This window comes from Hoplias malabaricus, chromosome Y (genome assembly GCF_029633855.1).
Source record: "Hoplias malabaricus isolate fHopMal1 chromosome Y, fHopMal1.hap1, whole genome shotgun sequence".
NCBI classification, from domain to species: domain Eukaryota; kingdom Metazoa; phylum Chordata; class Actinopteri; order Characiformes; family Erythrinidae; genus Hoplias; species Hoplias malabaricus.
The window spans coordinates 83,071,113-83,096,199 of NC_089820.1; the positions used below are offsets into that span (position 1 = coordinate 83,071,113).

The 25,087-nt window shown below is 41.6% G+C and overlaps 2 protein-coding genes across 2 annotated transcripts; one reads left to right on the top strand and one right to left on the bottom strand.

The window, feature by feature from the left end:
- The first annotated feature begins 1,352 nt into the window (after positions 1–1,352).
- Positions 1,353–11,151, top strand: LOC136677652 (pre-mRNA-splicing factor 38B-like). The gene is made up of 6 exons (XM_066655241.1): positions 1,353–1,835; positions 3,712–3,780; positions 4,597–4,748; positions 5,599–5,659; positions 9,358–9,572; positions 9,933–11,151. The coding sequence occupies exons 1-6, from the start codon at positions 1,632–1,634 to the stop codon at positions 10,696–10,698; spliced, it is 1,467 nt and encodes a 488-aa protein (XP_066511338.1). The 5' UTR covers positions 1,353–1,631; the 3' UTR covers positions 10,699–11,151.
- Positions 11,152–13,242: 2,091 nt separating this feature from the next.
- LOC136678571 (fibronectin type III domain-containing protein 7-like) lies at positions 13,243–24,960 on the bottom strand. Its single transcript, XM_066656613.1, has 13 exons — positions 24,903–24,960; positions 24,492–24,755; positions 23,405–23,665; positions 22,903–23,163; positions 20,791–21,048; positions 20,215–20,478; positions 19,006–19,266; positions 18,445–18,702; positions 17,415–17,675; positions 15,804–16,094; positions 15,205–15,441; positions 14,843–14,887; positions 13,243–13,667 (listed from the first exon to the last, which is right to left on the bottom strand). Exons 1-13 carry the CDS (start codon positions 24,958–24,960, stop codon positions 13,387–13,389), a joined length of 3,000 nt encoding a protein of 999 aa, XP_066512710.1. The 3' UTR covers positions 13,243–13,386.
- Between the last annotated feature and the right edge of the window lie 127 nt (positions 24,961–25,087).

Here is a 25,087-nt window from a genome sequence, read left to right on the forward strand (position 1 = left end):
GAAGGTTTATGGCACAGATGTTTAATGCAAACAGTGTATCACACAACACAAACACAGTAATGCACACATTTGGGTTAAACATTATTTTGAAATATGTTTTGGGAAATAGACAAAAATATAGTAATCTTAGCAGAAGAATTCCAGTCTGAATGTTTGATGTAAGACAGACCACCTTCTTAACACCCCTTGCATTGAGTAATGCCAGCTATGGCCTGGTATGTGTTCTGAATGAAACTGAAACAGGTGCACTACACAGTGTCACTGCCACACGTTTCCAGGGTCTTGGAGTTGACCGTTCAGTCCCTGCCTCAGTCATTGTCTGTGTGGTGTTCTCTCTGTGTCTGTGTGGGTTTCCTAGAGATCTTTAATTGTTTTACAGGTTACAAAGTGTTTATATGCACTTTATTATTAGTTCTCACAATCTTCTGAAGCCGTTTCTTAAACCATTTTAAGGCATTTGGAAGATACCTGGTCAACCACTTTATTGTTTCAGAGATTGGTTAATGTTTCAGTAAATGTATTGCCCAAGGACTTTTATTTGTAAAACCTGGTGCTGTAGTCTGAGGTGGTCATGAAACCCTTGTTTACTGATTGGAGGGCAGTGTGTTACCCACCAACTAAAGCACTCTGGAAATTTGAGTATAGTGTAAACAGTATTAATTTAATATTTTTGGAGTTTTAAAAAATGGAATGTTATGTCACAATTCTGTATTTGCTGGCTTGAATAAATCTAGGTCAATTTTTTTTCCCCCAATTTAAAAAAATAAAAAATAAAATTAGGCCTATCTGCACTATTCAATTTACACCAGCTTTTTGCTATTAAATAGCACTGATAGGTTTAGCGTGTGTGTGATCAGCCTAAAATATCAGCTGAAACAGTGTTTGAGGTATAGCATTGTGTCTGATCTATTGTTTTTGTAACTGATATTTATACACTAAGTCTTGTTCACTAGCTCGTGCCCTGTGTTTCTGAAATTGTGGCTCTTTTCACAAGCAGTGCACTGTGTGTGCAGGAGGGACAAAGACAAAATTACTTATTTATACATATAGTGCACAATTTATATACTGGAGCCAGTATTTTTAATGTAATTTAGCTCCCTGTTCCCTACCTAGTGCACTTAGAAGGGAGTATAGAGCGATTTGGATCGGCCCTGCGATTTTTAAGTTGAGACGTTATATCAACCTGCTTTATTGAGACTCTTCACAAAAAAACGGTATTATGTCCACGTTGTGTTACTCGATTTTAATTAAATGAGATAAACGTTTGATGTTTGGGCTAGTGAAGTGTACTAAAGGAGGAATGTAAATAGCTGCATTGCACCAAAACAAACTGATTTTAAATCAAGGGATACGTAATTTCCGGTTCCTCCGGGCCATCTTGTTCTGCGGCGGAGAGAGGAGCTTAGTTTTAACGAGAGAAACGCACTTTTACCGCCTAAATGAACTGAACTCGCGTTCTTTTAAATCTCACAACAGTGTGGATACAATCTGGGTTTAATTCGGACGAGAGCGCGTCTTTGATGGGGCTGTAGTCCTCAGCATTGAATAGTTAGTCTAGAGGCGGCTAGTCTCCCGCTCTCTCTCTCTCTCCCTCCTTTTTTGCAGTGTCTCTCTCTTTCTGCGGGAGCGACATGGCGGGGACTCAGCTACAGCAGCAGGCCGTGAGTAAACCTTCCAGCGGCAAACACGGCAACGTCCTGCCGCTGTGGGGCAACGAGAAAACAATGAACTTAAACCCAATGATCCTCACAAACGTGCTGTCGTCTCCGTACTTCAAGGTTCAGCTGTACGAGCTCAAGACTTACCACGAGGTCGTGGACGAAATCTATTTCAAGGTAAAAAAAAAAAAACACTAAGGGGATGACGTTAACGCGGCTAACGGTTTTCAGTGAAACCGAGTGTTGTTCAGAAACAAATAGCTTTTTAAGTGATTTGATGGAGATGTTGGATTGAATGTTTTATTTTATCATTGTTATTTTAGCTTATCGCTAGCATTAGCTTCCTGTGGCAAAGCTAGTCGGACTCAACGTAATATGAACGTTTAAAATGAAACGAGGCCAGTATCCTGCAGAATTAAAATAAGTATAAACCCACAATTAAAGATGTTTCTTTACCAAAATACATCCAGTTATCGACACACCAAGTTTTCCGTATTGAAGACGCAGGAGCTGAAATGATTTAATCGGAAATATCAGGTCTCGGCGACGGTACCGAGCTGCTAACGTTAGCTAGCCTGCTAATCTTAGTTTAGTCCTGTTTCACAGCCTAGAATATTTTTACTAATTCTAAAGGAGACCTGAAGCCGTTTGGTTGACAAACAAAGGACTTATATTTTACAAAATGGAGACAGATTTCTGTTTTGTAAAATGAATTTTATTTTTGTTCTTTGGTTGTAAAACAAACGTTTTGAAGTCTCGTTAGGGGTTGTAAAAACATTCTAGGCTCTGTTAAATAGGACTGGGCGGTTTAGTAAAAATATACCACGATATATAACTTGTTTTCTGCTAAAACGACACGCACCAGCAGGTGGTCACAAGTAACTGATATCACCGAAGGGTTCAGTAAATCAGAAGAAAATGTTAGCTCCCTTGTCCCCGATGGCGATACTTTACACCACACTAAATGTTTATGCCCCTCTTTATTAATAGAAGCGAACAATTGAAGTACATTTTAGTTATAAAACACTCTTTGACCAAGGTGCTGTAAATACAGATGAGCATGAACAAGACAACACAGCTGAGGGAATTATAAAGCAAAGCTTGAAGTAAAACGTTGAGTTATTAATAATAATAATAATAAATATATATTGCCTGTCTTTATAATAAATAGCCAGTGTTATTTTGATTTTAAAAACTGGACAAAAACAAGCTGTACATGAATATTATAAATGGGCACATTACGCTTTAATTAAGTGGTTTCCTCAGTGGCATTGTTTTGAAATATTAATGTAATCTTATAACATTAAAATACACCCAGATTGTATTCAGTTCGGGGCCGTCGAGCCTCCTCTAGCACATCTCAGAGCCTTGTGGTTGGGGTTATGGTCGTGCCCTCGGGGATTATGCCTTTGTCATCGGTGAAGGAAAATAATAATGGAAGGTGTTGATCTGGTCATTCATTTCATTGAGGTACTCTGCAGACTTCAGTTTGCCACTTAAAGTTGCTGTGCCTAGACGTGACAAACTGAGACACCCCCAGTGGGCACTGTGTGTGATGGATGTATTGTCGTCTTGCTCTTTTCCTTCGTTTCGTGATGCTTCCATTGCTGTGGAGTGCAGTAAATCTGGGTTCATCTGCACAGCGTTGTGTGGAAATGCTCATACTGGCACTACACTTCTTTAAGGAATGAGTTGCCATATAAATTAGTTGCTGCAGTAATTATCCATTCACAGGCCCCTAAGTGTTTACTTAAAATACAAACAGCGACTTGTTTGTCATATTGTTGTAGCCTAATAATAATAAACCTTATTATAATAAATCAAGAAAAGAAAAATATAATGCTGCAAAATTATTTATTCATTTAAAAAAATATTGTCAGTTTGTCTAAGGAACAATGGGCTACTACTAATACATTTGTAAAATAACTTGTTCCCATTATGTACTGTAGGTTTCCCACTGATGAGAGAAAGGAATGCTGATAAACAAAGTGGCTGTACTCTATATTGTTTCTTTAAGGTGTGTTTGAGAGTGAGCTATGGTCTTTCTCCTCAGGTAACTCATGCAGAGCCATGGGAGAAAGGCAGCCGAAAGACTGCAGGACAGACTGGAATGTGCGGAGGGGTAAGTAGATGTACGTGCCTTTCCACCTCTTTTTTCTCTCTTCTAAAGAGAAACATCAGAGGCCCCTGACTGAGAGAACATTGTACTATGCTATAGTTCAAAAGTGATACATTAAAGCCTCTATATTTACGCGCAAACAATAAACTGAGTTCCTTTCAGTTCTTAAGAATCGGGACCAAAGTAAGACTTTTAGATTTAGACGTAACACAAGCCTCGTGTCCATAAAGTGTGCAGTGTAATGAAGTGCTTCGTGGCAAGCGTAGATGTGGTGAAGAGATGGATTGGAGCCAGTGGACGTGTTATTATCTAAAACTAAAGATCTAACACCAGGAACTGCCCACGCTCGTGCTCTTGTGGCTGAAAGCCATTGTAAGTACGATCTTAGTCAGATTCTGACAGTCAGTCGACGCTGTTTATTTGATCACATTGTCCCTGTCCAAAAAAAACACGCATCTCCAATGTGGCAACTTTACAAGAGAAAGCAAATCAATGTTACTTTTCAGTGTAAAGAGACTTTATTCAGAGTATTTTTGGAGCATTTCCATTCTTTGCAGTCCATCTCTTTGACGTTTTATGAAAATACATCACTAATATTGAACCTCGTACATATAAACATTGATATTCATATCTGTGCCAGGTTCATAGCATTCTTTGACACTTAATTAACTTTGCCACCTGTGAATTGAAGTGAATTAAGAAGTAAATTTGGACCGTGGGTGTTGTAGACTGTTGTAGACCCTTTAAAGTAGCTTCAGCATAAGGCACTGGGTAATGTTCACATTGCATATGATCTGACTCGGTTTGTTTGTGTTGCAGGTGCGTGGTGTAGGCACAGGAGGTATCGTGTCCACGGCGTTCTGTCTACTGTATAAACTTTTCACACTTAAACTGACCCGCAAGCAGGTGATGGGTCTCATCACGCACACAGACTCCCCTTACATCAGAGCACTCGGCTTCATGTACATACGGTAAGAAGCAGCTCAGGGCTGGAACAATTTACTTGATGAATGCAACAAATTGAAAATTTTTAGATTCAGAAAAACAATGCTACTTTGTATAGAAATATATTGTCAATTGTAATAAGAACTAGGGCTGCACTGAACTTCTCAACTACATGTCATGTGCAATTATTAGTCAATGTACAATGAAATGTGTCGTTCGTATTGTACCCGTCTGTGGCTGTGAACGCACACACGCTAGTGCACTAGGGGCTGTGAACGCACACCCAGAGCAGGGGGCAGTCATCCCCGGCACCAGGGAGCAGTTGTGGGTTCGATGCCTTGCTCAAGGGCCCCTCAGCTGTGGATTGAGGAGGAGGACAGTGCTGTTCCTTCACTCCCACTGCCCCCAGTTTTCCTGCTGCTCTTGGGAATCAAACCAACAACCTTTCAGCCCTCAGCTCTCTGCTCAACCTCTAGCCAACAAACTTAAAAAGATTTCTATTTACTCTAAAAGTAGTAAAGAAAATATTTGGAATTAAATACATATATACACACGCACACATTCCGCATCCATAAATGGGTCAAAGTGTAGAATGCTCTAGAACAGTTTTCCTGAAATATAGTCCTGGGAACTCTAATTTTGACTGAATATATTATTACTTTGGCGTTGAATTCTTCAGAGTATTATAAAATACCTGGAAGGTCCTGTTGACTGTTTTTAAGCAGATGTATTAATCTGATGTGTTATCAGATATCAGTCACTCATACATGATCATTAATTTATATGTAGCGATTTGTTTGAGGTCTTGGGTTTCTTGTTTTGTTTGTGCAGATGCTATAGCTACTAATATACACCCGTTTTATTTTTGATTTCCAGATACACACAGCCACCTGCAGACCTGATTGAATGGTATGAGCCCTTCCTAGATGATGAGGAGGTATGTCGCCACGGGTAATGCTTTCATTTTTCTTTTACATTTAATTCAGGAATACAGATTTCTTTCCATGTAAAATCACTGGGGTTCAGTACCACCTGTCACTGAGCTCAGAGCCGCTGATGATAGAAGATAATCCTCTATTAATTCCAAAGCAGTGGCATTTGCAGTTTTACAGCAGCAAAGAGGACAGAGCAGATGTATCAGGAGTCTGCATTAGGCCTCATATAAATATCTAATTAACAGAAACACCATTTCACAGGGCTGACCTATACATTTATCATAATAGGAAGTGTTTAAAGCAACCTAAAAAAATAAAAATGGCTACTCGTTGATTGTTTTCCCTTCTCTAATGTTGTGAATACATTGTTTGAGCAGAAACAGGTGACGGCATGAGGCTAATAGGTTTCCTTTTTGTTTTGTTTTTTTAAAACAATCTGTGTTTCTATTCTTAATGTAGTGTCTGGCTCTAGATTTGTGACGGGTGATCCTGAAACCACACTTCTTTTAGATGCTTCTATATGGAATGACCTTTTAATGTGTTCTGAGGAAATAAAACAAGCATGTGATGATGTGATAAACATTACGGATGTTTCACCTTTGCCTTCATTTGGCTTAATGTTCGTTTGCTTGTGTGTCCTTTTTTTTTATGTTGAGTGCCCAAGTACCTACTTGGGTGTTTATTAAAGGTTCGGGGTTGACTCTGGTTCTGTAGACACTGCGAAAACGAACATGTTCCCTGAACAACAGTTATCTCCCAGTAATTACTAGACCTGTTATAAGTTGTACGTATTGCCACAAGTGTTTTATTTTGATGAGCAGAGTAATATATAGTTTACAACAGGCTCTTAGTTCAGAAACTGGTTATAGACTTCTCCAGCCAGTCATTTTCACTTACGGCCGTACCGCTGTGAGAATACCTCATCTCTTATGTAGGAAGCTAAGCAGTGCCGGGTCTGTTTAATACGTGAATGGAAGACCACCTGGGAATACCAAGTGCTGTAGTACAGTGCGGCTCAGTCCTGGTCCTGGAGATCTCAGATCCAACACACACAGCTCTAATGTTCTAATATTCTTCTGAAGGCCTTCATTACCTGGATCAGGTGTGTTTGATTACAGCTGGAGTTAAACTGTGCAGTGTGGTAGATCTCCAGGACCAGGATTGGACGTTTTCTTTAAAGGAGCAGAGCATTTTAAAATCTACAGGCAGCTCTAAATGAGCTGTGGCTCTCAGTTCAGAAATTAGAAATAGACTTCTCTAGTCAAATGTACGTTTTGAAAATGTGATGTTTGACTGTTTATTTTTGGGTTTTAATAGTTTTTTTCTTAATAAATCAAAGATTCCCTGCAAATGTCCTAGGAATCTAAAACACCAGAACTAATCAGTGCAGTAATCGTATCTCGGAGGCTTTAAATGTTTAAAAATATATCCACATTTTTATTGTAGTCTGTTACAGTTTTAAATGGAAGGGACACTAAAGTAGTTTTTTTTTTTTCTAAATACGGGGAGCAGTCTGTGCCTTTTTGGTTTGGTATTAAACTGAATTAGACTTGGAACTTCTGCAGGAGGAAATTTTAATATTTAAGGCATAAAATTAACAGAAGAACCTGAAGGCGTTATAAGATTGTAATAAGAGAATTGTAACTAAAAAAATAATCATAAGAAATGAAGTAATAGGGAATGTTCCTTTAGACTTCTGAGATTGCTGACAGTGTTCCTGAACAGTTCTGAAAAAGCTTGTCTGGAGCCCTGATAAAAACAGCAGGGAGAGGAGGTGGTGCATAAGTAAATGTCTTTCGCTTGCACCTTCTGCACCTTAATGTTACAAAAAAAACACATTTCCTCCACCTGTCCGCTTCGCTCCGTGTGTGAAGCCCTGGTTCTGTATGAATGGGGAGGTGTGTTTGGGAGTGTGCGCGCGAGAGCCACGGTTACGGCTAACTGCACTGTTTTCTTTCTCAGATGGCCTTATGCAGCAGGTGAATGACAGTAATGTATCTCAGCGCTGCAGGTTTGCGTGTAAGAGTGCAGAGTGCTCTACCTGTTTCCTCTAAAGTCTGCCTGCTGTATACTGCACCTGTGCTGTAGCTCCCCACCAAGCGCAGGAACGTTAACAGTAGATGTTTGACCAATCAAAATATTAATAGTATTTAGGGTAATCTCAAAGAATAACTGAACACATCCAAACGTACAAAGATCAGATGTTAGGTCTGTCCCAAATCCCAGTGAGCTCCCTAAGTAGGCAGTGACTTCGTGACAGTTCTGACATCTGTCCTCACGAGGCAGATTATTGTGACACTAGTGAGAGAGTGATTATGTCACGGCTTGTTCCCGCCCACAGCACACAGCTGGTGTTTACTTCCCTCAGTGGCTAGCGTCGCCTCAGAGTTGTGGATGCTATTCCCTTTTTTTTACCACTATTTTATTTTTTCCTCTGGGAGAAGAGTGAAATAGACGGGAGTTGTGCTTATGTTGCATCATGGGATTGCCTTTGTGACTGAGTAATAATTCAGTGTCGCCTAAAGTATGCCAGATAAAGATATCTCAGTAGGTCGCCTAAGGAGGTGTCTAAAAATTGGGATTGTTGGAGCACACACACACATTATGACACAATGCTCTCGATGTAGACAGCTCACTAGGTTTTGGGACAGACCTGTTATTTCAGTTCAGGCCATTTCTATATTTTCAGTTTTCATAAATCTGTTTTGGTGCCTGACGAGTAGCAACCAGAAGAACTTTTCTCACAAAAATGTAATGCCAGAAATGTAATGCTTTATGACTCAAGAATTTGGTATGTTTTGGGGTCCTTCTCTATTCTTAGCAGTAAAATAGAAACACAAATGTATGTTTAAATCTAAACTACAGACAGTTCAGTCATTGGCTAAAATCCTACCCCTAAAATGGACAAAGAAATAAAGCTTCCTCCTGATTCTTGTTTCCGAAATGGAAGAATGGACATGGGTTGAACAGAAGATACAGTAGTTATTGGGGTAGGATCATTTTAAGAAGGAACTGGAAAGATCTAATAATGTGACGTAATTCATAATGATTGTCGTACTGACAGCTATTTTTCACAGTAGCCCATGACTTTATATCGTTATCAATAAATACTGGGAGGATATTGTTATAATACACAAGATAATTACAAGGCATAGATTGCATTGATCTTTTTGCCAGTCATCTACTGTCCTTAGGAAATACATGAGGATCTACAGTACTGGGACTGAGAGATTAGTTAAGACTCAGATTCTCTTAATACAACGGTAACTATCCTTCAGGCAGTTTCTCATTCTCTGAACTGAATGTGTGGATATTGAGTTTGATGAAAACAGAGGTGAAGTTTCAGTGTTTATCACCAACAGGATTTTACTCTGAAATCAGAGAATTCCCTAGTTCAGGATTTGGAATCCTCCTGTACGGCACTTTCTTTTTGCACATCTTATTCAGCGTGATACTAAGTTACCACACTCAGTGCAGTGCAGTAGCCCTGGTGCGGATGATGTTTCTCACTAAAACCGTGAACAAAATTGGACTAAAGTGCCTTCACTGTTTAAAATGACCGAGGAGTTAAATAATCTGTGCTGAAGCAGGGAAATCTCTAATGCTGCTTCAATACTGAACTCTAGAACATTAGTGGACGTTGATGAAGGCCTGAGTCCGTGCGTGTCATTAATTCCCCTGCCTGTGTTTGTGTGATCAGGAGCTGGACGTGAAAGCAGGCGGCGGATGTGTGATGACAGTCGGAGAAATGCTGCGTTCTTTCCTCACGAAGCTCGAGTGGTTCTCCACACTGTTCCCACGGATACCCGTGCCTGTGCAGAAGATGATTGATCAGCAGATGAAGAACCGCCCACGCAAACTCCCGCAGAAGGACGGAAAGGAAGAAGAGGAGGATGGAGAGCGGCACCGCTCCAGGTACACAGCAGGGTTTGGAGGTTTTTTTTCTTCTTCCCCATTGGGGACAGTGTTACTGTTTACTGAGCTACTTTTTCAGGAGCAGGAAAAGACTATTTCTCTGAGGTTCACGGTAAAATAAACCACAGATAACGCCTTTTATACCCAGCACAGCTCAGAAATGTGAAAACATCTTTATTGGGAGCATGTCCAAAGGGTTCATATGAAAAAATGAAGGGGGGGCAGGACCCTGGAGTAGTTTTTTGTGTCTTTTATAAATAGGTTTTTATTTTGACCTCTATCCAAAAGCATTAGAGAAAATGATCAAGACTAAATCTAGTGATTCTTTATTTATGTTTCCATGTGTGTTTGTATTGCCAGGACACCACGGAGAACCCCAAGCCCCCGGAGATCACCTGAACGGTCGCGCAGTCGCAGCCATCAGCGAGAGAGACGTGGAGCCAGCTTTGAACGTGAGCTGGAGAGAGAGAAAGACCGCCAACGCAAAGAAAAAGAAGGCAGAGACAAAGACAGGGAAAGAGACAGAGGAGAGCGGGAGAGGGACAGGGAAAGGGAACGCCGGCGTTCCAGAACTCCAGACCGAGTTACAGAGCGCCGCAGAAGCCGCAGCAAGGAACGACGTAGGAGCCACAGCTCCACCCGCGAGAGGAAGAACGAGAGGAAGGAGAAGGAGAGGGAGGGTGAAAGCGAGAGAGAGCGTACTCGTCGGAAGGAGCGTGACCACAAAGATCGGGGCGGCGGAGTAGAGAAAGAGAGGGAGCGCTCAAAAGACAAGAGGAGCAAAGGGGAGGCAGAGGAGCGGCGGCACAAAGAGGAGAGAGAAGAGAGGAGACACAGAGAGGAGAGGAAGAACAAACGCTCCAGCCGGAGCCGCAGCAGGGAGAAGCGGCACAAAGCAGAGCGCACCAGCAGAAAGCGCTCCCGTTCCAAGAGCCGGCAGGATGCGGGAGAGGAGAAGGGCAGGAAGAGCGAAGCTAGCCACAGCAAAGAGCGGTCGCACAAGCGCAGTCGCAGCAAAGAGCGGGCTCACCGGCGAGAGTCCAGCAACGGCAAAGACCCTCGGCCTCGGAGCGTCAGCCCAGACACGAGAGACGGAACGCACGGCAGCCGGGCCGAATCTCCCTGAGCTTCACACACCCACTACTCCCTCCTCCAACCTGGTTCTGTATCTGTCCTCTAGGACCTCGCCAAACAGGAATGTAAAATAGCACCCTGGAATATTCTTTTCCCTAATATTCTGTGTGTTAAAGTCACTTCTTGTAGATATTACACAAACTTCTTCTGCAGAAGAATAATCCCCGACCTTTTTTTTTTCTTTTTCCTCCGTGTCACAGACACGATGAGAAATTTAAAAATACTTTTTAAATGTTTGACCATTTTGTTTTGTTTTTGTTTCATTTCCAAGAAATACTCCCAAAACTGTTTTGTACATAGAGTGCAGGAGAATGTTTTAAATTGTACAAAGGACACACACAAAGTGAAGCTGGTGGAACAGCAGCAGCGTGGACCTACTGAAATTGTGCTGTGTTCAGGTCATTTCTCTGTTGCATCTCATTTTCTAATAAAAATCTTGTATGAAAAGGGATGAAGGTTTGTACAAGAGCTTTTTTGTTTAAAACGACATACCAAATACATTCTGAGGAACAAGTTTTTTCTTAAACAGTGCTGTTACTTTTTCGTTCTTAATTTATTCACATAACTCATTTGCACATAATATATTGCACATAGTATATTCTCTTGCTGTTTATTTTATGATCCTTGGGCATATTAAATACAGATTATACAGATAAATATAAACTAACAGTGCCCCTATAGAGTAGAAAGCATTTTTCAGTACAGTAGACAGAGCATAAGTCGTGTTTTTTCCTCCTCCTACAGCTGTAAAACCTGGCCCAGGAGGTTATGTGTAGAACCTAACTCTCCAGCAGCACAGTTTATTACCTCTCCCTTTACGTTCACTAGATTGATTCAGAAGCATAAAACATGTATCCATATTCCCCATGATAGAGCCTAATATACAGCCTCTGCCTGTAGCGCTACAGCTCGTGTGTAACCACAGCTAGATTACTGAGGGCAGTCTGAATCCACTAAATAAATTGAGGATTATATTTTGGGAGCTCTGGTTCACTACTGGAGTTGCTGAATGTGTACATTCCTTGGGAAAATGTTACATAATTTGGCACTTGTTCAGGGTATAAATAAGACTGGTGCCAATCTTAACTACAAAACTAAACAAAGTGAATTTGGCTCTTGCTTGTAGTGAATACTTGTTTTTTAAATCCATCCACTACATGCTTTAGATGTGAAGCACCTCATGGAATTGTCTCCTTGTCTCATATTTAGGGACTGCTCCACAAGGGGGTGCTGTTTTGCTTGGCATCAATGACACTTGAATGGCTGCGTTCACATCACACCTCATTAATTCAGTTTTTATAAAATCATTTTAACTTATGTGGGTTTTGACCGTTCACATCCATGAATGTAAATGACCCGTGATTTTCACATCACGTGTGCCCATGTTTTTCATGGGCTTTGTACCAAAATGGCTCCCTAAGCCCAGTGTAGTGCGCAACGTTGGCTCTTAAATAAAGGCTTCCACACCTAAGTACTGTGCAATATGTCAGAAATCCATTCATCTCCAGCTATCACCTGCACAACTCCATTCTACTACATTCAGTGCCTTATTTTTGTGCAGAAGCCATAAATTTATCGCCCGCGCAGTGCACTGTGTAGAAAGCATAGATCCATTTTGGGACAGCACTAAAGTAGAGGCGACATCTGATCTGTGTTCACACTTGTGTCACATATGAAAGTGACTTAAATCTGATTTAAAAAGTTGAGAATTGTCCTGTTCACAAAACCCTAAAAAAATCAGATCCAGATCAGTGTCATATAAAGGCTAAAAAAAATCTGATCTGAATCTGATTAAACCCGGTAATGTGAACGCAGCCTTTTGTGCCCGTTTTTTTCTACTGCTATTTTCTTTTTACATATTTACTCATCAAAACATCAGGTGATATTCTAGAAATGTTTTAAAGTGCAGTGCTTACTGTCACAAGGACTGGGATTAAGGGGAATTCTACCTCTGCGTTATTCACTTTTGGAAATAGAAATACCTTTATTCAGAGCAGTTTGATGTCAGTGGAACTGATGGTTGCTGTATTGGTGACAACACAAATTTAGCCAAATTATTTTCTTCCCAAAACAAGCTTTTTGTAAAGTTGCTAATAATAAAATAGAATGTCGTTATAAAACTATTGTATGATTTGGATGTAGTTTTTAGAGGAATGAAACTCTTCAGACGCCTTCTTCCTATAACTACCACAGTGAACAATTCAGACTTTGTGAATTTCACATCAAACCGCTCTGAAAGACTCTTCAGATTTTAATTTAATCATGTGGGCGTTTGGAAGAATGGGTAGTATTTCATTTTAATGTACTCTGATGTTACCAGACCCCATTTTGTTCTAAATTTAACAGAAATGAGTATTTGTTGTAAAATATTCTGAGGGAATTATAAGGAAACGTAACCACTTGAACCATATATAAAGAGGTTTTTCTTGAATAAATGATAAAGCTTGAGTTTAATCTGTTGAAAAGTGGAAAGCTCGTATATAATAAGTCTTCTCCCCGTGTTAGACATGAACAGACTCATCTCTCCAGACCCAGTCCTTCAGGATGTGCAGTGTCTCATGTTTCTCACAGTAAAAATGCTGATCTACAACCAGTTTCCCCTAATTTAATATTATCAATATCTCTATTCTGATCCTAGGTCAGTAAAGTCACTCTGAGAGACACGACTGAGACACTGCTCTTATCTCAAAGCCTTGGTCTGGACACACTGGGGTTCTGAGTAGTTCCCGGGGCTGTAGAAGGAACGGGCCGAGATAGAGATGCAGTACGTCGTGGCTGGCTTGAGTTTAGAGATGACCGACACCTCTCCGCGCACGGTCAGGGTGATAGGTTCAGATGAGCTGGACTGTTCCTGGATCAGTAAAGAGTAAAACTCCGCCCCCTCCACCCGAGCCCACTCCAGTCTCAGAGTGTCTGACGTCGCCTCGACTGTGAACTGGGGCCAGGGGCTGCTCCACTCACCTGCAGTGGGAAATCTGGGTAAGTTTCATGTGTGAGGTATTTACATTTTCTGTTTAGTTCTTCCTCTCCCCTTTTCTTCCTCCTGTAATTGATCCTTTTTCTTGGGTTCTTTTATTTTCTTTTTATCATCATTCATTTTCTCACACAGGGCCCTTCACAGAGTGACACACACTCACACATACGGATACTTTTGAGTCGCCCATCCACCTGCCAACGTGTGTTTTTGGAGCGTGGGAGGAAACCGGAGCACCCGGAGGAAATCCACGCAGACACAGGGAGAACACACCACACTCCTCACAGACAGTCACCCGGAGGAAACCCACGCGGACACAGGGAGAACACACCACACTCCTCACAGACAGTCACCCGGAGGAAACCCTCGCAGACACAGGGAGAACACACCACACTCCTCACAGACAGTCACCCGGAGGAAACCCATGCAGACACAGTGAGAACACACCACACTCCTCACAGACAGTCACCCGGAGGAAACCCTCGCAGACACAGGGAGAACACACCACACTCCTCACAGACAGTCACCCGGAGGAAACCCACGCGGACACAGGGAGAACACACCACACTCCTCACAGACAGTCACCCGGAGGAAACCCTCGCAGACACAGGGAGAACACACCACACTCCTCACAGGCAGTCACCCGGAGGAAACCCATGCAGACACAGTGAGAACACACCACACTCCTCACAGACAGTCACCCGGAGGAAACCCATGCAGACACGGAGAACACACCTGGAGGAAACCCACGCAGACACAGAGAGAACACACCACACTCCTCACAGACAGTCACCCGGAGGGAACCCATGCAGACACAAAGAGAACACACCACACTCCTCACAGTCACCCGGAGCGGGACTCGAACCCACAACCTCCAGGTCCCTGGAGCTGTGACAGACACTACCTGCTGCGCCACTTTGCTGCTCTACTGTCATTTAACAATAACTATCTGCATTGCAACTTAGAAAAGCAGATCTAGCTTCCATTATTTCGATGTCTAAATAAAACAAATAATGTAAATTATTTGTAATAATAATGTAAACAATTCTCATTATTCATAATCCTGAATATACATTATTATATGTGAAATGTTAAATAATTATTGGATGCTCTAAGGTGTTTCTATTACAGGAATTCAATAGCTGCAGTGTGACAAACTCACCCATCTCTATCTCACTCAAGTCTCTCTTTCTGCGAGCTGATAACACTGAAAAAACAAAACAAAATAAAACAGGTTAGAACAATGTCTCTGATGTAAAAAGGTGAGTAACAGCACTTTTGCTTTTGAATATAGTGATTGTTTACTAGAAATCTCTTGGTATTTAATCTTCACTGATCCAGGTCTTAAACAGGGCACGCTCGTTTATATTAAGGCACAGCTGAGCAGGAAATCTCTGCTGAAAACTGGAGACTAGCTTATCATCCTCGAGGCCTAGACTGGGGTTTTCTACATTATACTCCATCACAAATGTTTAAATTAAAATGAATGCATAAGTTTATTTGTATTCAGAGGTCTAGTCCTACCATAGACGTCCATGGTTCCTGCACCCTCCCCGGCTGAGTTACTGGCGGTAACCATGATGGAGCTGCTGCTGACGTTGGTGACGGAGCAGAAGAGTTGAGAAGTGTTGCACAGCTGTATCCAGCCATGAGAGCTGTTCTGGTAAACGTGATACGCTGTGGCGAACAGTGAGGAGTTCCAGGACACCACAGCGGAGAAGTTAGAGCCGGTGAAGGTGACGGACAGAGGAGGACAGGGAACTGAGGAAGGGAGGTGTGTGTGTGAGAGAGAGAGAGAGAGAGAGGTTCAACCTGTTTCTGCAGTGTAAAGAGATAATGAATATACACTAGAACTATTTATTATTTTCATATTTAGCAAAGCTCCTCCATGTCTTGCTTTGTTTTATATGTTTGCACTTGTGCACTTTACGTAGTCTCTTGAGTAACTGTAGTTCTGTAGAAACGCTGTTGCTTTTATGGTTGAAATTACAATAAAATCCACTTGACCTAGGTTCCTGTTTATCTGTGAGGATGTACAAATACTGCCGTTTGAATTAAGATAAACTGCTCAGAATGGACAGAAGGATTGACCGTTATGGTGGATTTTTTCAGGTGTTACATACCCGAGGTCCCTGTGACCATGGTGGATGGAGTGCTGGTTCCACCGGAGTTCTGAGCTCTCACACTGGCGCTGTAGGTGCTGCTACAGGGGACAGGGGTCTCAAAGTACGTGCGGTTTATCCAGTATGAGGTAATTTCAAAGAGGGACTGGGAGTCCCCTTGAATGCTTCCAGAAACGTCCAGTAAGTAGCTGGAGTCAGGGCAGTTCACAGGAGACCAGTACGCCCTCAGCAGCTGACTCTGGCCTATCAGCACACTTGGGACCACACGGAAGCTCGCCGGAGGACATGGCACTGAGAGCAGGAAGGAAAGAGTGAGATGAGATAAAAGTAACAAGGCTTAAGCTGGACCCATATGTGTAAACTGAATGATCACTAGATCAGGAACACCTTGCATCTCATTGTCCGTTTTATCAGCTCCACTGACCACACAGGAGCACCTTGTACGTCTACAGTTACAGAGTTTAGTTCATCTGTTGCTCTGCATACTTTATTAGCCTCTTACCACACTGTTCTTCAGTGCTCAGGACCCCCACAGAGCAGGTGTGATGTGGTGGTGGATCATTCTCAGCGCTGCAGTGACACTGACGTGGTGGTGGTGTGTTAGTGTGTGTTGTGTTGGAGCGAGCGGTGTCCCTAATCCAGTGATCATACAGTGTACAGCAGAATGACTCTGTTCAACAACAGAGGAAAGGCTGGAAATGACTGCTGTGTAACTGCATCCACAGATGTGCTAATTAAACAGCTGATGATAGCTAATTTGAAAGTGATAATTATGCCTCTTATCTGGATGGGATTATATTTCCTTGGGGTCCAGGGGTTAATTCTCTCTTTTACAGGGGCTTAGATTTATTTCAGGCCGAAGTCAAACATATGTGTTTTTCTGTGACGTCCTCTGGGAAAAGTACAGGCTGAGTTACCTGTTGTAACAGGCAGATCTCATGTCACACTGGATAAAATAGGAGCTTGGGCTGTGCACTGTGTTTAGACTCTGAGCGCGCATTTTCAAAGATACGCCCTGAAAATATTTTTCAAGCAGTGAACAAATATGAAAATGGAACAGTTACTATATGTAGGTCTCCAGAAGAATAAAATAAAATAATAAAATAAAAAAATAAATGAGAAAAGCAGATAATGCAGGCTGAGAAAAGGAGCGATTATAATGTCAGCTGCAGGTGTATAGTTTTACTTTTATATTCATATAATATGACTGGAGAACTTCCCTCATGATTATATCACTGCACAATAATATTTGGGAAATGAGAAACTTGGATGCAAGGGTTACCACAGGACACTCTGGTATCACAGAGGAGGCATGTAATATTTTATTACAGACATCTCCTTGAGAAACTAATCCAATCCATAAGGGGCTTTAGTGAAGGCAAAGTTCATTACTAGGCCTTTCCATTTGATTTTAAGTTCAACAATTAATCTTGTTATAAGAAAGGTGTAGATGCCCAGAATATAATATAATGTTTTCATGAGAAACCAGAACATTTATAATCAGTGCTAACAATAAAGGAAATCTGGGCGAGGCAAACACTCTTTTTTTATGGCACTTTATCACAAACAGCATTTTGTTAGTGCGGTGGGTGTTGGTGCAGCTGTTCATACCTCCTCCACCAGTGACTGTGCTGCTGTAGGAGCTGTCGCAGGCTCCATTAGAGGTCTGCACAGTGAAGTTGTAAACGGTGTTGCACTGCAGGCCCTGCAGCGTACAGGTCGTCCTGTTGGTCTGACAGTAGAATGGTCCAGAGGTGTAGGACAGGGCAGTGGCTAAATACTGCACAACTCCTGTCTGTGGTGCCCATGACAACACAGCAGTACCATTCGCACACTGCACATTTACTGACACATTGGTTGGCTGGCAGGGAACTGTGGGGCAAGCACAAAAGAGCAGAAGCTGACATGATGACAACTGAAATCCAGTCTAAAATGCTTTGGCCTCAGTATCTACAACACACTGTGGAACAATGAGTGTTATTGTGCACAATGTGTATTAGGTTTCTGGAGCGCAGAGAAGGACTGCACCGAGTATTCAATAGGTATGTCCCAAAATCTAGTGAGCTGCCTAAGAAGGCACTGACTCTGTAGGCAGCTGTTTAAGTCGGCAGTGCTCTGACCAACATCTGCCCTACGATACTGTCACGGATTGTTCCCACTCTCTGCAACCGTCGGCTAGGTGTTGTGCTTGTGTTGCATCATGGGATTTCCTTCGCAGCTGAGGAAGGGTTTGATGCCTTAAAATTTGGCCAGATTAAGGTAAGTCAGTAGGCAGCGTATTTAAGGTGTCTAAAAGTTGGAAGAGTGCTCACTGTGATGAAAAATGCTCTCTATGGCGACACCTCACTAGGTTTTGGGACAGACCCAGTATGTTGCTACTGATAAAACATGTGGTATGTAAATGCAAAAGCTACTCAAACACACATTTGCAGATTTAATGAACCCACTCTGAACCCATCTGTGAAGAAACAAACGTGCCCTTAACATTGGATACATTGCAGTGAGTCCCAAAGTGGGGTGGAACAAAGTGAATGTCTCTTGTAATAATAAAAAGTAATAATTTATAGGCATAATAATAATAATAATAAAAAATACTAGTAAGATAAAATGTATTTGTATCATTGTATCACCAGTGTGTTACCTGAACTGATGACCACAGGTGGGCTGGGTGCACTGGAGCAGCTGTTGCCCATAGCAACTACACGGGCAGAGTAAGTGGAACCACAGGTGAGATGGGTGAGGATGCAGGAGGGTGATGTGCTCTGGCAGGAAACATTGCCATTGCTGCTCACAGCATAGACGTAATAGGAGATCGCCCCCTGGCTTTGATTCCACACCACAACAGCTGAATTATTAGCACATACTGATGTCACAGAAATATTCACAGGAACACAGGGTGCTGCAAAAGAAGCAATATAAAGAACTAGTTAATATGTACTGTTTGATTCTACTGGAGAAAATCTAAGCATTGCACGCCATGTTCATCATCTGATCTCATCATAACATCTGGGTTAAACGGTTCCAAATTTCTCCCAGTGTCAGTAAGTGAATCATTTTAATTTAGTCCTTTATCACAGACTCATAATAAAACAACAGAGGATCACAATCCCCCTTTCACTGAACATAGCTAAAGTCCGTACTCCAGGTGAAACAAAAATCTGAGCCCAGATCAGTTATGAAACAGTCTGTATGGATGTCTCACCAGTCTGCAAGCTATTGGGCAGGGTAGTGGTGAGGTTACACTGATTACTCAGCACTGACACCGAGGCGCTATAGTTCTTGCCGCAGGTTAGTCCGCTGATGTTGCACTGTGAGCCCACTCCTACACAGCTGTGTGATGACCCAGAGGAGTCCAGCAGGGAGGCTGTATAAAGTGCAGTGCCATTACTAGGCTGCCAGGACATCACTGCAAGACCGGACACACAGTCCAGCACAGCCGAGACTGCAGCAGCTGAGCAGGGCCCTGCAGAAGAAACAGTAAAATATATTAGACAAAATTATATAATACACAATGTAAAGTTGATAACATTTCACAGGTAAGATAAGTACTTTAAATTATAACTGCAGAGACACAAGTCACAGACGAGGCAAACTGTTCAGCTGTTCTTTATGATAAATATACAAATTATAAATATTAAACAACAGCTAAACAATTAGTGTAATTACTTGTGTCTCTGCAGTGGGCAGGCTATTGAGTTATACTGACTTGTGGACGCTAATTCTTAGCACTTAGCTCTTCTGAATCCCCCACCCCCTCCTCCCTTTAGCCTGGAAGGGTAAAACCAGAACAAAATCTGGTTAAAGCTGGTACAGCATGCTAATTCTTAATGCTAATGCTGTCCCCGTTCCCCCCTGAAGCCTGTAAGGGTAACCAAAATAAATAAGTAAATATATACTTCTGCTACCATCTGCTTGTCAAAACGTCTATAACATTCTAAGTGACCCTTCTGGCTTACCTCTCTACAATTGTACAAGTTGTGCTAGAAATATTTTTCCACCATTTTTTAAATAATGTAGATCTCAGGAACGCACGTTCAACTTTATGTCATGATTTTTTTCAGGGATTCAGTACCTAAGATTTAAAAAGCAATCATCTAAACTTGAAGAATTATTAAATTATTTGTAGCAGACAAATGTTCTGTCACCACTGTTACTTCTGAAAAAAGGGCATTAACATATATTTGGTCTTCTACTTTAGAAAGGCTTAACACTAGATTTTGAAACATTTTTATGAGGTCTTGATGGCATTTAGCTACGAGGGCATTAGTCAAGGTTGGAATGTGTTTGCATTCACTTCCACTGAAAGTTAGGGATGTTTTTTCCTTCTGTAAAGTTGCTATTTTGGGAGATACATATTTTTCATTGGACAGCGACGTTATATTTTGCTGATACAGTCAGGGTGGTACCCTACCTGTCTGAAGTACAGCAGGTAAACTGGGTGTGCTGTTACACTGTTGGTTGCTGGCGGAGACAGTGAGGTTGTATTCCTGGCTGCAGTAAAGTTTAGGGAGACTGATATTGGACAGACTGGTGAGGACTGAAAGAGTGTGGCCATCTCTGTTCCACCCATTTACCACATACACATCCGCCCCTGCACTGGAGGTCCAGCTCAGTACTGCTCCAGCTGAATCACAGCTTGTCTGCACTACAACCAGCCCACTGGGAACACATGGACCTGAGAAAGACACACGTAGGGCAGGAAGGCCTTAAATTAATCATAATGCACAAGAATTAACAATACACTAAACTTTCAACTGCCATGAAGTACAAATGAGACCTTCCTTCAAAATGGAAGAAGGTGAGACCGCTTTTTAAAACATAGAATACTTCAGGTGCAGAGACATCTCTATATTAGAGGCCAATGGGCCCCACCAGATGTCGCTGTGGAGCAGTGTGCATAGCAACATAATCAATAATTCCGTTTTTTATATATATATATATATATATATATATATATATAAATGAAACAAATGTGTACTGAACATACCAGCTCTGAAGAGCACAGGGGCACTCCGCTGGCTAATGCAATGCTGGTTCTGCCCCTGTACAATCACAATGTAGGACTGTCCACAGGGCAGAGAAACTGAAAGGGCAGAGGCAGTTGCACTAAAGTTCTGGAGCAAGCCCTGATCTCCTGAAACTGTCACCATGTACTGCAATGCCCCTGGGGCATCTGACCAATCCAGAGCCACCGTCTGATTGGCACACAACACCTGGGCAGTCAGGTTTTCAGGCCGGCATGAGCCTAGAAAACACACAATGGAGGGAGGTGGTCAGAAAAAGACAATTTTATAGATAATACATTGTATTTTTAATATCAAAGTCAACATGTTGTATACTGAGGGTTTTTTTTGTGACAATATTTTGTCACAAAATGAATAAAGATATAATTAAAAGAAGAATTAGTTAATTACATGTTTCATTTAATATTACATTTTGAAATAAATGCTTAAATAATTGTGTGATTTATTTAATAGTTATTTAAATGTGTATTTAAAACATTTTATTAATTATATTATTTAAATCATTTAATTATTTTTATGTTTATTTAATGCGCCTTGCACCAAAATCATTAAATCTGTCAACGTCATCTGTCACTGGGTGGGGCTAACTCCGATCCAGTCCGCCTGATAGGTTAGATTGCGCAGTAAAGGCAAGACAGATTGATTACATACGGTCAATTCATATTTCCATCTACTAATAATAGTTTAAAGAGGCCAAAATGTTGAAGAGCTGCCCTGAACTCTTAAGGGAGGCTGCAAATTTAACTGAAGAGGCATTAAGAGACACCGCTGCTGCTCCGCCTTCTTCTGCTCCATCAGTTCCACCCCAGCACTCGACAGACCGTACAAGGTAGGTAAGTTAGTGCGAGCTAGATAGAAAAAGATCCCAGTGTTAGCCAACAACAGGCTATCGATCTGATTGGATGGAGTTTTGGTGTAGTTAAAAAATATCAGATGTACAGGGTGGGCGATTTATATGGATACACCTTAATTAAATGGGAATGTTTGGTGATATTAACTTCCTGTTTGTGGCACATTAGAAGTCAGCCATTTTGGATCCAAGTTTTGTTTTTTTGTAATGGGAAGAGGGTCATGTGACACATCAAAATTACTGGGAATTTCACAAGAAAAATAACGGTGTGCTTGGTTTTAACGTAACTTTATTCTTTCATGAGAAGTTACGGTGCGGTGTTGCTATCAGTGTGTGAAGAGTGGGAGAAGAGGGTTGCATTGACAATCCAACACAATGGGCAGCACTTTGAACACATTTTATAAGTGGTCAGAAACTTGTAAATAACTCATGAAAGAATAAAGTTACGTTAAAACCAAGCACACCATTGTTTTTCTTGTGAAATTCCCAATTAGTTTGATGTGTCACATGACCCTCTTCCCATTGAAAAAACAAAAGTTGGATCCAAAATGGCCGACTTCAAAATGGCCACCATGGTCACCACCCATCCTGAAAAGTTTCCCCTTCCTCCCATATACTAATGTGCCACAAACAAGTTAATATCACCAACCATTCCCATTTTATTAAGGTGTATCCATATAAATGGCCCACTGTACGATAAACCAAGGTGTCATGTAAGAAATTAATGGTTGTGTGGTCAATTTATACGCTACATTTTTAATACAAATATCAGAATTTTGGTAAGTTACTCTTTTTTACAAAAAAAGCAAACGTTTACAGAATTGTCGCTTCTTCTAAATGTTTGAAACTGTTATATATGTTTTGTTGGCGGCACAGTGGAGCAGCAGGTAGTGTCTCTGTCACAGTTCCAAAGTCCTGGAGGTTGTAGGTTCGAGTCCCGCTCCGGGTGGCTGTCTGTAAGCGCTTACAGATAATAAATTAATATATTTTGTTGCAAAAATGTGTTTTTGAAATTAATAAACGTATCACTTAATAAATCGTTATCACCAGATATTATTTTAGAGCCATATCACCCACCCCTAGTGGATGGCACACACTTGAGAGGTGACGATGCAATACAAATATTTAAACTATTCTGTTATATAACTTAATACAAATGTATTTTCATCTAATATCAACAGTGACTCTGATCCCAGTTCTCCATGTGATCCATGTCCTCTCTTACCTGTCTGCAGATGGACAGGTGTGCTGGAGGCACTAGTGCAGTTGCTGTCCTTTGCCATCACTGTGATTGTGTAGTTCTGTCCACAGACCAGAGGTGGGAGGGAACAAGACGTGCTGGTGGAGGTACAGTTTGTTGTTTGCCCGTTGCTGCTGGTGGCCGTTACAAAGTAATATGTCGCCCCTTGGCTGCTTTGCCAGAGAACTGTTGCGCTGTTGCTGCTGCAGTTCACACTGGCTGAGACGTTTTGAGGTGCACAAGGAGCTGGACGACACACAAAACACAATTATTCACATGTATTTAAATAAAACAAAGCTAATTCATATGTATCTGAAGCAGTAAATCATGTCAGAACCAAAAAACTAAGAACAAAACTAAAGTTCTTGGATAAAGCAAATACTCCAAACTTCTACTCTTTCTTAACGTACACATATAATGTACCAAAAGGTTGCATCTACAAAAGTGGAGTTGTGATCAGTGTCCTGTTTCCAGATCTATGTCATACCTGTGCTGACTGGGGATCCTGTGCTGTTAACACTGCTGCAGCTCTGACCCAGTGCAGCCACTTTAACAGAATATATCTGTCCACAGGGCAGGTTAGTGACACTGCAGCTGGAGGTGGTGCTGTTGCAGATGTATGTGTGTCCGTCTGAACTCTGCAGCAAGGCTGAATGTGAAACAGCGCCGACACCAGGAGTCCAGGAGACAATGGCTGTGCTGTTATGGCAGTCTATTGTGGTCTGGATTGCCTGTGCAGGGCAGGGGGCTGAAGATAAAGACAGGAAATCAGTCTTGAGTAAATCAAAGCATAAATGTTGATTTATACATTTTATCTTCCTGTGGGTGCCAGAGTGGATTAAGCCTATAACGGTACACTGAAATATTCAGTTAATTGATTTACTCAGTTGCGTGTATGTGTGTGTGTGTGTTATGGCTTTTTTTAGGAAATTATTTTTATACCGCTACAGTGATTCCTCATTTTTCGTGGGGGATCCGTTCCAAGACCACCAGCGAAGAATGAATTTCCGCAAAGTAGAGGAAAGATATTTTTTTTATGTATTTATCGAGTATTTGGACTTTTAAAACCCTCCCTGTTACTGTTAACAACCCACCCTTTGAATTAAACAGTCATTCTATAATGTTTTTCAGCTGGAACTACATGTGATATCCCACCAGTTTCTTTAATAGAGTCATTCCTAAGCTGTGATTTAGCGTCAGTAAATTTGTGAAACTTAACAATGAAACTTAATAAGATTTGAGGCGTATTTAAAAAATAACTGTATTACAGACACACACACACACACACACACACACACACACACACATATATATACAGAGAGAGAGAGAGAGAGAGGAACAGAGACACAGAGAGTGAAAGAATACTGAAAAGAACGAGGAGATAATGAATACACTGGTGAACCCATGTATTGGGCAAACTTCAATATTCTCAGACTTTCATGAGTCATTAGTAAAAGTTGAACTGAACTAAGGCTAGAAATGTGAATATAAACTTCCTTGTCATTATATAATCAAATATTGACAACTGAAACTGAAATACTGAATGAATACAGAACTACTTCTGTTGTACTGACCAGTCTGAGACTGCAGGGTGTTGCTGGCTGAGCTGGTGCACTGCCCTTGTGCTGCTGTCACACTGAAAGTGTACGTTCGACCACAGTGGAGTCCCCACACTGTACATGAGAGCGTTTGTGTGTTGTTGCAGCTTAGTACTCCACCCTGACTGTCCACTGCCGACACATAGTACTGGTCTGGTCCACCTGACCCTGACCAAACCGCCAGAGCTGATCCAGAGCTACAGTCCAGACTTACACCACTTAGAGTGGGCACACAAGGAGCTGTAAAAGAGAGAGAGATGACAGTGAAGTATTAAGGAACAAGCAATGGTTTTCCCCTTTTCTCTTGAGAATAAGACCCACTGCATTAATTCATTGTTTAGAGTGACTCTGATCCCAGTTCTCCATGTGATCCCTGTCCTCTCTTACCTGTCTGCAGATGGACAGGTGTGCTGGAGGCACTAGAGCAGTTGCTGTCCTTTGCCATCACTGTGATTGTGTAGTTCTGTCCACAGACCAGAGGTGGGAGGGAACAAGACGTGCTGGTGGAGGTACAGTTTGTTGTTTGCCCGTTGCTGCTGGTGGCCGTTACAAAGTAATATGTCGCCCCTTGG

Coding starts and splice junctions, on each gene's coding strand:
- LOC136677652 (XM_066655241.1), top strand. CDS start 1,632: ATGGCGGGGACTCAGCTACAGCAGCAGGCCGTGAGTAAACCTTCCAGC. Junction 4,749..5,598: donor CTCGGCTTCATGTACATACG/GTAAGAAGCAGC, acceptor TTTGATTTCCAG/ATACACACAGCCACCTGCAG. Junction 5,660..9,357: donor CCTTCCTAGATGATGAGGAG/GTATGTCGCCAC, acceptor TTGTGTGATCAG/GAGCTGGACGTGAAAGCAGG.
- LOC136678571 (XM_066656613.1), bottom strand. CDS start 24,960: ATGGCAAAGGACAGCAACTGCTCTAGTGCCTCCAGCACACCTGTCCAT. Junction 20,479..20,790: donor CCCTGTGCTCTTCAGAGCTG/GTATGTTCAGTA, acceptor TGTCTTTCTCAG/GTCCATGTGTTCCCAGTGGG. Junction 16,095..17,414: donor CACAGTCACTGGTGGAGGAG/GTATGAACAGCT, acceptor TCCTGCTCTCAG/TGCCATGTCCTCCGGCGAGC.